Source organism: Onychostoma macrolepis, chromosome 01 (genome assembly GCF_012432095.1).
Source record: "Onychostoma macrolepis isolate SWU-2019 chromosome 01, ASM1243209v1, whole genome shotgun sequence".
Classification (NCBI taxonomy): Eukaryota; Metazoa; Chordata; class Actinopteri; order Cypriniformes; family Cyprinidae; genus Onychostoma; species Onychostoma macrolepis.
In genome coordinates this window covers 6,133,793-6,149,431 of record NC_081155.1, presented here as the reverse complement: position 1 = coordinate 6,149,431, position 15,639 = coordinate 6,133,793, and the positions used below count along the sequence as shown (strand labels likewise).

Sequence of the window (15,639 nt, the reverse complement as noted above, 5' to 3'; positions counted from 1 at the left end):
CTACTCAGCTGTTTTCCACATAATAATAATAATACTGGAGTAATGATGCTACAAATTCAGCTTTGAAATAACAGGAATAAATTACTTTGTAAAATATATTCAAATAGAAAACAGTAATTGTAATGGCAAAAATATTTCGAAATTGTACTGCTTTTGCTATACTTTGGATCAAATAAATGCAGGCTTGGTGAGCAGAAGAGGCTTTAAAAAACATTAAAAATCTTACTGTTCAAAAACTTTTGACTGGAAGTGTGTGTGTGTGTGTGTGTGTGTGTGTGTATGTGACCCTGGACCACAAAACCAGTCTTAAGTCGCTGGGGTATATTTGTAGCAATAGCCAAAAATACATTGTATGGGTTAAGATTATAAATTTTTCTTTTATGCCAAAAATCATTTGTTCCATTAAGATATTTTGTAAATTTCTTACTGTAAATATATCAAAACTTTTGATTAGTAATATGCATTGCTAAGAAGTTCATTTGGACAACTTTAAAGGTGATTTTCTCAATATTTAGATATTATATTTTAGATAATATTTTTTTGCACCCTCAGATTCCAGATTTTCACCATACATCAATGGAAAGCTTATTTATTAACTTAAGACTGGTTTTGTGGTCCAGGGTCACACACACACACACACACACAGACAATCACAAGCCCTTAAACACTTATCGAACTATGTTTGCAGTTCACAGAGTCATCTCGAAGCATGGGATAATACTCGACCAGTCGCTTTGCCATTGCAAGGACATCTTTTTTGGATGGATACATATAGTCGGTACTTGATGCTCTCATGATAGACACCATGTTGGTCACCGTGTTCCTCACTAGTCGACAACGAAGTTCTTTTGAAAGTCTGCACCCTCTTTCTTGCCCAACACGCTGCAGATCAAAGTACTCTTTTCTAACATGCTCTAGTTCACTATCTGTGTAAAGGACATATTCAGGGTTTGGCAACTGCAAGGTTCTTGGAGGATCCAATGTATTATGACCACTGGGCTCTTCAAAGGTGCTGCGCCTTGTTGTTGCTGGGATGTCAAGCAGAGTGTGTGCTTGAGCTGTAGCCAGACCTCTGTCATCCTGCTCCTTGTTTTGAATGAGGTATTCCATCTCCTGTCCCTGCTGAATTCAGATGTAATTTATTACAATTATTATAAACAACACCGACTTCAAACTTGTTTATAGAACACCCAGGAATTATATAACAACAACAAAAATATCTCTTCTTGACCATTGCACCAATACAGGTCACTCATTTAAATAAGGAGCAAATTAGGTTACTTACAATAGAAAACTGTTACTCAGACAACTACTATAAGTCATTAAGATGTGTTTGTATAAAGATTATTGTGGTACATCACCTTTAATTTTTGTGACACTAATATTTAATTAAAAATGAACGTTAATACTGTTGTTTGAAAAATTAAGTAAAGTTCTACCTCCTTGTCTTTATGAAACATCTCCCATATAGTTTTTCGTCGTAAAAAGTGTTCTGGTCCCGGGAAAAGATCACGAATGTCATCACGTAACAATGTTGGTAACACTGCAGCACTGATGTTTGCGGCTAAGATGATTTAAAAACAACAACAACAAAACAAAAACATACTGAGTGTCATACAACAGATTGTATACACATGAGCACATGCAGAGAGTGCAAAAGTGTTAGGCATATTACATTTTTTAAAAAATGCTTTAAAAAAGTTATTTACATATTTTGCATCAATGTGCCACTTTTAAATATCAGTTTACATTTCCATTTTGTTTTTTACATGCACAATCCCACAAAAGTCTAATTACAAATAGCAAAATGAAGTGTAAACTGATATTAGTGACTGCCTCAATAAAGCATTTTTGTTGACGACCAAACATGCCTAAGACTTTTTATAAACGCACTTAACTATATCCAAAGAATATGTAACTGTTACATATCTAATTTAAGTGGACCTTGTAAAGTGGACCGTGCCACTGAATCAAGCTGCTCCATAAATGCCATCTGAAGGAAAACTATAAAGATAAAAAGACTGCAGGGTACTTTTCCTTGGTTAAGAAATCAATTAGCAAAGTGAAAGAAATAAACATAGTACGTTAACCTGTACTTTTCTAATATTTCTATCGCACAATTTGAACACGTTAATTGTCAGGCCTTGTCTTTCATGCAAACATCCATGAAAACTAAATCATTTGATTAACTTGAAATATTTTCTCACATACCTTTCAGGCGCTGTATATGGTAAAAACCATAGACATATAAATACCTAGACGCCTCATTGGCCGCTTCGGTCAGTTGCTGCGATACGTCAACACGTCCGCCATGTTTGTGAGGGCAAGACTGCCTTAAAAACAAATGGAGGTAAACGGGGGAGCTGCGGTTTTTTCGGGATAAAAACACGATAACATTTACATTTATCAACCAATTTCAGTGGTTTGTGATCTACATGGAGTTAAAAATAACTCTGCCTCCAGTTATTCAGTTAGGCTTGGAAAATTAATAATTTTCTTAAGAAATTGTAAAAGCTCACACTCGTGTTGATTTGGTTGATTTTTTCGGTTAACAATTCTAATATTGATGTAGTATAACTGTGACATATACATGTAATGTAATTTTAATGTACATTAAATGAAATTAAGTTGTTTCATTGCTTTCTCTGTCTTCAACCCCAACATTTGAGCTTTTCTCGTGCTTCAGGTCAAAACACAGCTCGTTCCCTTTGAGATACTGAGGGGGAAAAAACTCGAAATAATACATCTTTAAGTACTAATAATTTACCATCATTGAGAAAATGTAATAAAACCAGCGAATACAAATAAAAAAGGGACACACTGGTAGTCTGCTTTTTATTTTCATAGCACTCTATAGGCTACAGATAAAAACTCTACAACAAGCAATAACAAATATAACTGATAATTCTTTATGGATCCAGTAAAACTTACAGTTACAGTGGTGAACTAATATGCACTGATGCACAGTAAAAATATAGTAAAAGTGATATGTAACATTAAAATGTATATGTAGTACAAGTTGTAGTAAAGTGAATAATATTAAAAGCAAGTACAACAGCACAATAACATAACTGATATAATAGATTTATAATAGCACAAATTATATGTGTAATACAATAATAAATAAATGAATAACAATAGATAGCAAGTAGAATATGTAATATCAAGGGTGGAATAATACAGAATAGACAATAATGAAGAATAAATTAATAGTAAATTATAAAGTAAATTAAATAATCGTGAAAAGTACAGTTTTATAATGGTATTTGTATAATAATTATTAAACAAAGACAACTAATGACAAGCAAAAATTGTGGTCATGAATTCCAAATTGTTTAATTAATGAGCTCCTTGAGTATTATATATATATATATATATATTAGTTGTGACAACAAAACCTGACTAATAAAGACTAATTCTCCACTGCTTCCCTCAAGATTTTCCTATATTTTCTAATGAGGTTTTTCAATGAATGAGTAAAATAATGTAAACAACTTGACAAAGCTTGACATTTTGCTCTACAATGCAAATTACACACATCCATGCAGAAAACACATTTTGAAGCAGTCGTTTATTTTTCAATATATGTTACTACATAGGAATGTTTGGGGTGTGAGTGTGTGCAGTTTACGTTGTACAACAAAATGTCAAAGTATAGTTATGTTTAACACAGACCAGAATATGACATGCTCCCCCCAAAAAAAAAAAAAAACTTTCTATAAATCAAAATTAATAATCATTATTACAACATAAAGAGCAATAATAAACAATGATTTTGTCATGATATTGCAGCTTCACTCACTAAGGAGATCCTGTGTTTCTCATTTCTAGGCTATTTACATTATGCAGTTTTTGTGTAAATGCACATACAGTAGTACATGATCAGCATTAAACAGCCTGTGTAAATAATTTAAAATGCAGTCTATAGTATTGTGATTGACTGAAGAAACTGGTTATTTTTAAATATTTGACAAAAATGACAGAAACATTTAATAAGGTAATTATATTGTTATAAAAGTTACCCTTACAAAGGTTAAAAAATGTGATTTTTTGATCACATTCAGGTATGATCAGGGTCATTCTGGCCATTCATTCAGGGCTGTTCTGGGTTTTAACGAGTACAAATACAACATTAGGCTGTGGAGGTGTAGCCTAGTCTCTAGGAAATGCAGGAAACATGCTTTCTTCAGCTTTCCTTAAGGCTTGCTTTGTCCTGTTTGCAGTTGGCTAAAAAAGAAAAAAAACAAATAATTTATATAATCAGTCCACAGTTTTATGATAAGCTATGAAATCCTTATAATGTAGTGATGATAAACTTGCTCTTTGTAAATGAGAAGTGAAATTAAAGAGAGATGCTTTAGCTCCATCCCTATCCTGACAGTCTGACACGGTCTTGTCAAAGTGCTCACTGTACATATTGTGCTCATAACACAATTTAGTTTATGATATGAACTACAATATAAGTTAAAACTTAATAAGAATTAATTTAAACTTTGATTTCTTATAAAGTCTCAGCTTTCACTGCTTACTAGCGATATCGCTAGCTATTAATAGTCTGACACTGGCTAATTAAGCTGTCAACATAATGCTAAAAATGACCAAAAAAACATCCAGAAACAACTGTTCAGTCTTACCTGTGAAAGATAATACTCCGAGATCTGTTGTTATTAATGTGCGACGGTCTGTAGATGCCCAAGCTGCCGCTGAGTCAGGTATGTTTTCTTCTGTCCCGGTATGAGAGTTCTGGAGAATTGCCCGCACCAATATGGCGGCGCCGCTGACGACGGTCGAGCGCCAATGAGGCGTCTAGGTATTTATTATGTCTATGGTAAAACCGCGAAAAACTGGCGTGACTCTAACGGTCGTACGTGACGTAATTTAAGGACGGATCCATAAAACTACATCCATAGGGTTTTGCATAAAACCTGTTAGAATGATAACAAGTTGTAGTAAAGTGAATAATATTAAAAGCAAGTACAACAGCACAATAACATAACTGATATAATAGATTTATAATAGCACAAATTATATGTGTAATACAATAATAAATAAATGAATAACAATAGATAGCAAGTAGAATATGTAATATCAAGGGTGGAATAATACAGAATAGACAATAATGAAGAATAAATTAATAGTAAATTATAAAGTAAATTAAATAATCGTGAAAAGTACAGTTTTATAATGGTATTTGTATAATAATTATTAAACAAAGACAACTAATGACAAGCAAAAATTGTGGTCATGAATTCCAAATTGTTTAATTAATGAGCTCCTTGAGTATTATATATATATATATATATATTAGTTGTGACAACAAAACCTGACTAATAAAGACTAATTCTCCACTGCTTCCTCAAGATTTTCCTATATTTTCTAATGAGGTTTTTCAATGAATGAGTAAAATAATGTAAACAACTTGACAAAGCTTGACATTTTGCTCTACAATGCAAATTACACACATCCATGCAGAAAACACATTTTGAAGCAGTCGTTTATTTTTCAATATATGTTACTACATAGGAATGTTTGGGGTGTGAGTGTGTGCAGTTTACGTTGTACAACAAAATGTCAAAGTATAGTTATGTTTAACACAGACCAGAATATGACATGCTCCCCAAAAAAAAAAAAAACTTTCTATAAATCAAAATTAATAATCATTATTACAACATAAAGAGCAATAATAAACAATGATTTTGTCATGATATTGCAGCTTCACTCACTAAGGAGATCCTGTGTTTCTCATTTCTAGGCTATTTACATTATGCAGTTTTGTGTAAATGCACATACAGTAGTACATGATCAGCATTAAACAGCCTGTGTAAATAATTTAAAATGCAGTCTATAGTATTGTGATTGACTGAAGAAACTGGTTATTTTTAAATATTTGACAAAATGACAGAAACATTTAATAAGGTAATTATATTGTTATAAAAGTTACCCTTACAAAGGTTAAAAATGTGATTTTTGATCACATTCAGGTATGATCAGGGTCATTCTGGCCATTCATTCAGGGCTGTTCTGGGTTTTAACGAGTACAAATACAACATTAGGCTGTGGAGGTGTAGCCTAGTCTCTAGGAAATGCAGGAAACATGCTTTCTTCAGCTTTCCTTAAGGCTTGCTTTGTCCTGTTTGCAGTTGGCTAAAAAGAAAAAACAAATAATTTATATAATCAGTCCACAGTTTTATGATAAGCTATGAAATCCTTATAATGTAGTGATGATAAACTTGCTCTTTGTAAATGAGAAGTGAAATTAAAGAGAGATGCTTTAGCTCCATCCCTATCCTGACAGTCTGACACGGTCTTGTCAAAGTGCTCACTGTACATATTGTGCTCATAACACAATTTAGTTTATGATATGAACTACAATATAAGTTAAAACTTAATAAGAATTAATTTAAACTTTGATTTCTTATAAAGTCTCAGCTTTCACTGCTTACTAGCGATATCGCTAGCTATTAATAGTCTGACACTGGCTAATTAAGCTGTCAACATAATGCTAAAAATGACCAAAAAAACATCCAGAAACAACTGTTCAGTCTTACCTGTGAAAGATAATACTCCGAGATCTGTTGTTATTAATGTGCGACGGTCTGTAGATGCCCAAGCTGCCGCTGAGTCAGGTATGTTTTCTTCTGTCCCGGTATGAGAGTTCTGGAGAATTGCCCGCACCAATATGGCGGCGCCGTTGACGTACGGTCGAGCGGCCAATGAGGCGTCTAGGTATTTATTATGTCTATGGTAAAAACCGCGAAAAACTGGCGTGACTCTAACGGTCGTACGTGACGTAATTTAAGGACGGATCCATAAAACTACATCCATAGGGTTTTGCATAAAACCTGTTAGAATGATAACAATCATAGCATTTCAAAATATAATATATTTGAATTTGCTAATATTTCCTTTTAGTACTACTTTCCGTAAGTGTTCTGCAACTTAAACTAAATTCAAAATGAATAATGCTTTATGATTTCACCTCCCTATTTTATGCACGATGGACTATTCCACCACCTTGATTGGACTAAAAGTTTTAATTACTTCCTTTCTTCTGATTGCTTTCAGTGGGACAGACACGTACGAGGATGGGGTAGAAATCGTAAGACTGATTCGCTTTTTCCACGTAAAATGATTTGGCGTTGTGTTATTTGCTGCCTGTTTGTGGCATTGTCGTTAAGAGCTTTGTTGAGTCACATAAATACTGTGCATAGTTCCATCCCGGATTTTTATGACTTGGGTAAAGTTGGTTTTATATTCGCACATTCACAACATTCACACATTTCCACATTCAATAACTTTCTAATTATATGTGCAATAAAGTAATTTTTTGCAAATTCTAATCAGCGACATCATTGTAACCTACTACAGAAAACTTTGTCAAACGATCTTTAGATAGACATGTGAGACAATGTAATGAAATTGAGAGGGCTGCTATAGGCTTTTTGAGAAACGGCTTGAAAACCACTTGTGGAATTAATAGGAAAAGCAAACCGATTGAATTTCCAGCCTTTGATCTCACCAAGCAAACACCTCAGGATATCATGCATGTGATATTAGAGGGAGCGGCACCACTGGAAATCAAAACTACTGAAACATCTTGTGCTGTCAGGTAGGGTTGGGTACCGATACCCGGTACCAATATGGCACCGGTACCTATGTAACGAGTGTTTATTGTATTTGTTTTATCATTCAAAACGTTTATATCTTGTTTACTCTGTTACATCCATAGCAATGCATGTCCATATTGGGGATTTCCTGGAGCTTCACGAGTTCGCTACTTCTGTGACTGGATATGTGGATTTTTTGTGTGAGGCCGCCCTCTGGCATCCAGTATGAATGAAAAAGACGTGTTTAGTGCTAATGGCCAATTCAATTATTAATTGGTCATTTTTATTTATTTTTTATTATTTTTAAGTATCGGTTCAGGCACCGTTTAGACACCGGTACCGTTTTAAAAGTATCGATTTGGCACCGGTATCGAAAAAAACCCAAACGATACCCAACCCTACTGTCAGGGCAACTGGACTTGGACACATTGAACAGTGCTATTCTAGGATACCCATACTCAACTGATGTCAGAGACGAACTTTGCCCTATTACTGTCAGCACGTTATCATCAAATGACAACAAGCTAAAGCAATCATCTGGGCAAATGCTTGTCCTCTTGAAGATCCTACCATTTATATTGGACAGCTGTGAAAGAGACAAATACTTTCAAGTCATCATTGAGTTAATAGAGATTGTTCAGATATTATTTGCACCAGTTATTTCTTTGGCAACTATAGCAAAACATAAGTTGCTTATTAAGCAGCATTTGAGTAATATGAAACAGTTGTTTCCTAAGAACAATATAACCCCAAAGCAACATTATTTGATACATATTCCTGAGCAGATTAAAGATTTGGGTCCAATGCTGAGACACATGTTTATGAGGTTTGAATCTAAACACTGTTTTTTTTTAAACAGTGGTCTTCTAAGTTAAATTTCAAGAATGTTTGCAAGTCTTTGGTTAAACACAACCAGATGTTTGAGAGTTGTCAAAATACCAGCTGTGAGAATCACCCAATTTTTGCAAAAGATGTATTAATGGGTCCTGCATCCGAAGTGGAAAATTTGAAGTGTGTGCAGGATAAAATGAGAGATTTTTTGGGTGTAGAAAATGTGCATCGTGTGATATCTGTAAAATGGCTTGAGCTAAGTGGCAACAAGTATTCGTGCCAGAAGTCCGTGATTGTAACCGATGTAATTGAAGGTGTTCCTGTATTTGGGCTCATAAAAGACATATACATTGCAAATTCTTCATTGTATTGCTTTGAATGTCAGGTTTATAATACAGTGGGTTTCAGTTGTGATTTTGTATCTTATGAAATTGAGGTTCCAAACCTTGCTCAAGCCACTGAGATGGTGGATGCAGATAAAATTGTGCACTTATTATGCACTCAGTTTTAAGAATCGTACTTACATTCCTCTCAAGTATTGTCTGGGAGATGTGTGTGAGATTTACAAGTGCACCACTGGCTACTAATTTACTAAGAAAAGTTAAGCCATTAAACAAAACATACAGTTTAGGCATTTGTTTTATTTATTTTACATTGGAATTACCGTTTTCCTAAATGATCTAATTGAACTTAATTATTTTTTTTTTTATTTTAAGGATCCAAAATCCATTTTAATTGCATGTATACTTGGCTACTGTTGTAAAGGTAAAAAAAAAAAAAAAAAACGTTCAGTTTTGTAGATTGATACTGGATACTGTTTGGTGTACAAGAAGTTATCAATATAAATTGACTTTGTCAACATCAAATAAAATGTTATGCTTTTCTGATTTGCAGTTCTTGTTCTCATTTGGTTCAAAAAATGAATTACTTTAATAAAAAATAATAAATAACAAATTGTTTTCTTAAAATAAGAAACATGTTCTTAAAATAAAGAAATATGACTTGACATTTCTTGTTTCAGGAAGTACTGTGTTAAAATATAATGTTCGCTTTAAAAAGTTACTTAATTCATTGAAAAAAAAAATTATTGGAATTAGCATTTTTATCTAAGCAAGAAAATTGAAGTCATATTTTCTCGAAACAAGCAAAATATTCTTTTGCTCTTAATGCTAGGCTAGTTCATTTATCTTGGAAGAAAAAAAAAAACTAGATTTATTGCCTAACTTCAAGATTTTTTGGCTCGTCAAGATTTTGTTTTTTGCAGTGCAAACCTACCGTCTATGAAAACCCATAGATATGAAGCTGGATATTTGTGATGCTAACGTTCAAAAGCATCAGTTTTCAAATCTCCCAACATATTAATATTGTTTTGAAGTCATAAAATGATATTCTTCAAGTAATTGTGCGAAAATTACGCTTTATTAATTGAAACTCTGTAAATTTGTGTGAAAAGGAATACAAGGCATCTGAGTTTTACTGCCTCTAGTGTTCATTTCTTTTGAAAATGCAGTGATATGTACTTATTGGTACGTATTTCGTGTCTCGCTAAAAAGTGCCCCCAAGTTACGTTTATGCCATGAGACCAGGTAGTTATTATTACTTAATATCTTTGAAACAATGTAAGCACTAGATATAAAGGTGATGTCATTTGACTTGATCAGAAACGTGATGCAGAGATTAAAGTGCAATTTATGTCCTACTAATGATATTGTTTTTAGATACACAGCGATAGTTTGTAGTTTACATGTATATGCATATACGTACATATACAAGTCTTACATTTATAAATACTATTCCCCACCTCCAGTTCACTCACGCGTTTGAAGATGAAACACGGAGCGTGTTGCTTTATGGGAAACAGTATCCCACGCAGTGTCTTCAGATGCATACATCAAATTTCAGCAAAAGCATCAGGTAATCCGGGCATTCCATGCATACAGAAAATTAACATACTATTCACAGTATACACACAGCATACTGCAATATAGTAGAAATTGTGTGGTAGTATGCCATTCCGAACACAGCTTCTGTACTGATTTCAGGGTACTTATGTTTAGCAGATTCTGGCAAATATCATCCGGGTATTCCATGCATACAGAAAATGTGCATACTATGCACAGAATACATACTGGATAGTGGATACTGCAGAAATAGTAAGAGTAGTATGATAGTATGGCATTTTGAACACTGCGTGCTGAGGACATCTGCTGGTCAAACGCGCGTAAATGCGAAGGAAAGACAAACGGAATAGTTATAATGCACAGGGGTGCAACTCTGGTGGTGTGTCCAAATCCAAAGTTTTAGAGACAAATAAATGTTTCAAATGTGACAATTAATTGTAATATATAACAACTTGTGTAAAAAGAACAATACATTTACATTTGAAGCAATCAAAATCAACAAAAGAGATATGCAAGTGCTATAACAAGACTCAGTTAGCTTAACGCAGTACACGTAGTAAGTTTGTTTTTATTTTATTTTTTATTATTATTATTATATAATACATACAATGAAAACAGATAGAACAGAAAAAGAAGGCCTTTTTTGTTAGAGGCCTTTTTTGCTTTTGTTAATTGAATCATAAATAAAAAGAAAATAGATAGATAGAATACAAAAAAAAAATAGAAAAGCTAGTGTTAGTTTTTATTTATTTATTATTATTATTAAGAAAACAAGCAGTTCCTAAAAGGCTTAACATGGACACACTTTTTTTTTTTTTTTTTTTTTTTTAGAATAGAATTAGCATAGAGAGTGCTAGAGTTAGAGGGTCAAATAAAGATTCTTATAATAAAAATTAAGCCGATTCTTGATTCAGCTGCTCGGATTGAGTTGGGCAGGTCATTCCACCAGGAGGGAACATTTAATTTAAAAGTCCGTGAAAGTGATTTTGTGCCTCTTTGGGATGAACAATAATGTTACGTTCACTTGCAGACGCAAGCTTCTAGAGGCACATAAGACTGAACTAATGAATTTAGGTAAAATACATACAATAAACAATACACAAACAAATGACAAGAACTAGCACAATTTAATAAAAGAACAAACTACAATATAATATAAATATAATGTTCTAAAAACTTGTATAGTTATACTGCTTTTATAGGTTTTATATGTACTTTTTGTTTGTTTTGAATAAAGATTCTGTTCAGAGTACAACATGTATGTTTTTAAGTCAATTCTTATTAGGGTTTATATCTCATGATTGGCCTAGACATTTAAACATTAGAAAAAAAAATAGTATATTGTGTTTTCATTTGTTCTAGTTTTACAACCGACATGTAAAAACACAGCATTTGTGCAGCTGCTGTGTAATTATTGCCCTCTAGCCCCAAATCAGCACCGTTTCAAAAACGTGGTTTGAAACAGCATGAGGTATCGAAGTGTCATTTGCCGAAATTACGTGACAAGTCAACACACTCTCCAAAAAAGTATTTAAAAAAACAAACAAATATTGATCATTATTTCAGTTTAAAAATTAAAAGTATTTAAACATTCTTGCACATTTCAGTCACACTAGTGCTTTTATAAGGCTCTTTATAATAGCTTTATAAATTACACTTAGACTATTCATTCATCACACTGAGGTCACACATGAATATAATTCCATTATTTTCTACAGGACCTTTGAGAAACATCACTTCACAGCAGAATGGAAACTCTACAGAGGTGTTTTCATTTTCATCAGGAGTTGAGATGTGACTGTTCAGTGACGCAAGAAAAGATGAGTAAAGTCTAACTTGTGCTTCATTTTACTGTGGCATCTTGCTGTGTGGCTACAACAAAAATAAGTCAAGCGAAACACATTAAAACCGTATTTTTTTGGTGAAATTACTCTTCTAGTCTAGCTTACATGAGAAGACCTGTGGATCTCCTACTTACTGTCAGATTTTCATATTCAGAGGAGCCCGACTGGTGAACAGCAGGTCGGGGATGGACAGACTAAGTGAAAGATACATTCATTATTTGATAGACTAACTAACCTTTTAAAAGCACAAACTCTTTTGCACGTTATTTTTGATATTTCCCTTACTGTGAGTGTGTTGTAGACATCAGAAGACCTGGACTTGAGATCTAGAGCCGTATATGTGCTTACACTGGGATCATCATTCTACAGGGAAAGAAGGATAATATATATATACACAGTATATATATATCTCAAATGCAGGAAAAACTAATTACTCGCTAATTACCTCATACTCATGTATAGTAGATCTTTTCTTTATCCTTTTCCTGTTTAAAAAGGAAACAAACAAGTAATTTCATTGTTTCATATCTAATTGAAAGTTAAATATCCATTACCAATTTCTTTGAAAGTAAATTATTTTTATATACTTTTCACTATTTTATTTACATTATAAATAGTATAGTGACAACGACGATGATGATGATGAATAATCCTCCTCCAGATGCTGCTGTGATCCCAAACATCACATTCCTACCAGCACCATGATGAACTGAAAGAGGAAGATCATCATAATTAACAAACTGATGAGTGATGTGAAGACACAGGAGTGTGTTAATAAAAGCTTCACCTGTGACAGTAACAGCGTCTGATCTCTGAGATCCATGTTGATTGTGAGCCTCACAGTAGAAGCGTCCGCTCTGTAGAGCACTGAAACTCTGTCCAGATCCAACAGCTGAGCTTTGATTCTCCTTAAACCAGCTGAAGTTCAGAGCAGGTGGGTTTGAATCACTGCTGCAGATCAGAGTCACTGAATCACCCTCCACTATTTCACCAGATGGACTGATGGACACTGAGACGCTCTTTGGAGGATCTAAAAAGGACAAAAATGAAATGTCACAATAAATATTAGAAAATTATGAATTTGGAAATTTTGAATGTACTAATGATCATTAACTCACATATGACGTTTAAAGTCACAACATCAGAGTATTTCTCTCCATGTTCATATCTGGACTTGCACTTGTATTCTCCACTGTGATCAGAGCTGATCTTTGAGATGCTGTAGATTTTTCCAGATCCTACAGTTGTTCCTCCTTTAAACCAGCTGATTTCTGCAGGTGGGTTTGAATCACTGCTGCAGCTCAGAGTCACTGAATCTCCCTCCACTATTTCACCAGATGGACTGATGAAGATCACAGGATTCACTGGAGGATCTACAGGAAAAACATTTGAAATATTATTTTTAATCATCATTTTATCAATGAAGGCCTCTAAGTGTCAATGAAAAATCTAAGGTGAAGCTTTTACATGGATATTGAAACTGTAACAGTCTTTGATCATCCGATCATGACAATTCATCTTAAATGTGTTCAGTGAGGTTCAGATGTGGACTTCATGTGATCAAGTTCTTCCAGATCAGAGTAAGTAAATCATTTTTTATGAACCTCACTGAGTATTGTCATGCAGGAGCCAAAATTAGACACTAATGTACTCAAAATGTTTGTATATGACAGTAGATGTGACTGTGAAAACATGTTAGTACAACATAAGGAGTCAAACCTATACATGGAGAGCCCATATAAGTGATGTACTTTACATAACTTGTACCTTTAAAGAAAAAAAAAGAACATATACATAAAATAAAGTAGATATTCACATCTGACACTGAGCTGAACAGCAGGAGAGATGTAAGTGTGTCCATGTAGAGCACAGTTATATCTGCCTGCATCCTCTCTTCTGACTGACTGCAGCAGGAGTTGATTGTTTCTGTCTCTTCTCTCAGTTAATGGCTGTGAGTTTCTGTACCAGATGAATGTTGCTCCGTCAGTCAGAGCGCAGCTGCTTTTACATGTCAGACGGACTGAATCTCCCTCTGTCACTCTCTCAGGAGACTCCACCTGAAGATCTGAACACAACACACACATTATATCTAGTGCTGCTGTCATACACTGATTATTATTCAACATAATGCACAGAAGAAGAGTGCAACCTCATCAAAGTCACCTGTGACAGCAAGAGTCACTCCTGGATAACCAGTCCATTTACCATCAGTTTTATCAGTGATGAATTTGAAATAGTACATGTGTTCATCTTTCTGTGTCACATGACTCAGTCTGATGGTGCAGCTCTGCTGTTTATCTCCCAGATACTGAAGCCTCTGACTGTATTCAGGGTCCTCAGACAGATCTGGAGGCTCTACATGATCTATAACAAGTGTTTTGGTCCAGAACACTTTCATGATCTTATATCAAGGAGGGTATGTATAAGTGCAGTAGATTGTCACTGTTGATCCCTCTAGTGCACAGATATATGAAGGACTGTAACTCACACCCCAACCATACTGTCCATAAACTCCTGAAACACACATTAAAGGGATTGTTCACCCAAAATGATTCTCTAATACGTTCCTCGTGTTGTCTCAATATTTTATGCTGTCATAAACTACATTCATTTTAATTTAACATTGTACACTTTAGTGAGAGATACATGTAGCTCTGAGTTAAGTTTGCATGATATTGTATTTGATTAAACATACAAACAAAATAAATAAATAATAAGTTTATGAAACCTTCAACAGGGAGTCCAATGATTTGCAGACCCCCATATAAAGAAAGTCACAAAGAAAGTTAATTTCATTAGCAACAACATACTGTTTAATAATTCTCCAACAGGAGTGACTCACCACGAATCACGAGTAAAATCATCAGAGGAAGAGGAGGAGCCATTCTGACTGACATCACTACAAGATCAATATAACGCACACACCGTGAGAAAAACACAATATTTAGCTTCAAAAACTCCATAAAGCAGTTTTCAATCACAATATTTCCTATTAATTCAGTGGTTTCTACAATAGCATTTGTCAGACTATATTCACATTAATCAGAGTAACTATTACCGTGTTCTGGCGAGTCTGATCTCCAGCATTAAACTGCTGAATTTCGAATGGTTTACACAGATTATTTTAAAATGATTGCACAAACGAAAAATGTTTCTTCCTCTTTCTTGACTCCTGCCCACACAAGCAGTGGAACAACATAAGTAACAAACAATTCTGACAAAATTTTAAAAACAAAAGCTTCACATAATACTTTTTTAATGAGTGGGCATTAATTCACTCAGACATGAATGAAATCAAAATAAAACTCCTTCCTCACTCTTTCTTTTATTCTGTTCCAGAGTATATTGGAGTCTTTTCTGAAATATTTCGAAACATATTGCGTACTAGTACTACTAGAACTGCAACTAGTTTACTTTAGGCCCCGTCCACACGGAGATGCAAGCTGTATACCTACA

The 15,639-nt window shown here is 34.0% G+C and overlaps 1 protein-coding gene across 1 annotated transcript; it reads right to left on the bottom strand.

Moving 5' to 3' along the window:
* Positions 1 to 11,211: 11,211 nt before the first annotated feature.
* Positions 11,212 to 14,581, bottom strand: LOC131536706 (B-cell receptor CD22-like). The gene is made up of 8 exons (XM_058769766.1): positions 14,347 to 14,581; positions 14,000 to 14,248; positions 13,302 to 13,556; positions 12,971 to 13,213; positions 12,790 to 12,892; positions 12,629 to 12,668; positions 12,469 to 12,546; positions 11,212 to 12,377 (listed from the first exon to the last, which is right to left on the bottom strand). The coding sequence occupies exons 1-8, from the start codon at positions 14,579 to 14,581 to the stop codon at positions 12,285 to 12,287; spliced, it is 1,296 nt and encodes a 431-aa protein (XP_058625749.1). The 3' UTR covers positions 11,212 to 12,284.
* Positions 14,582 to 15,639: the final 1,058 nt, after the last annotated feature.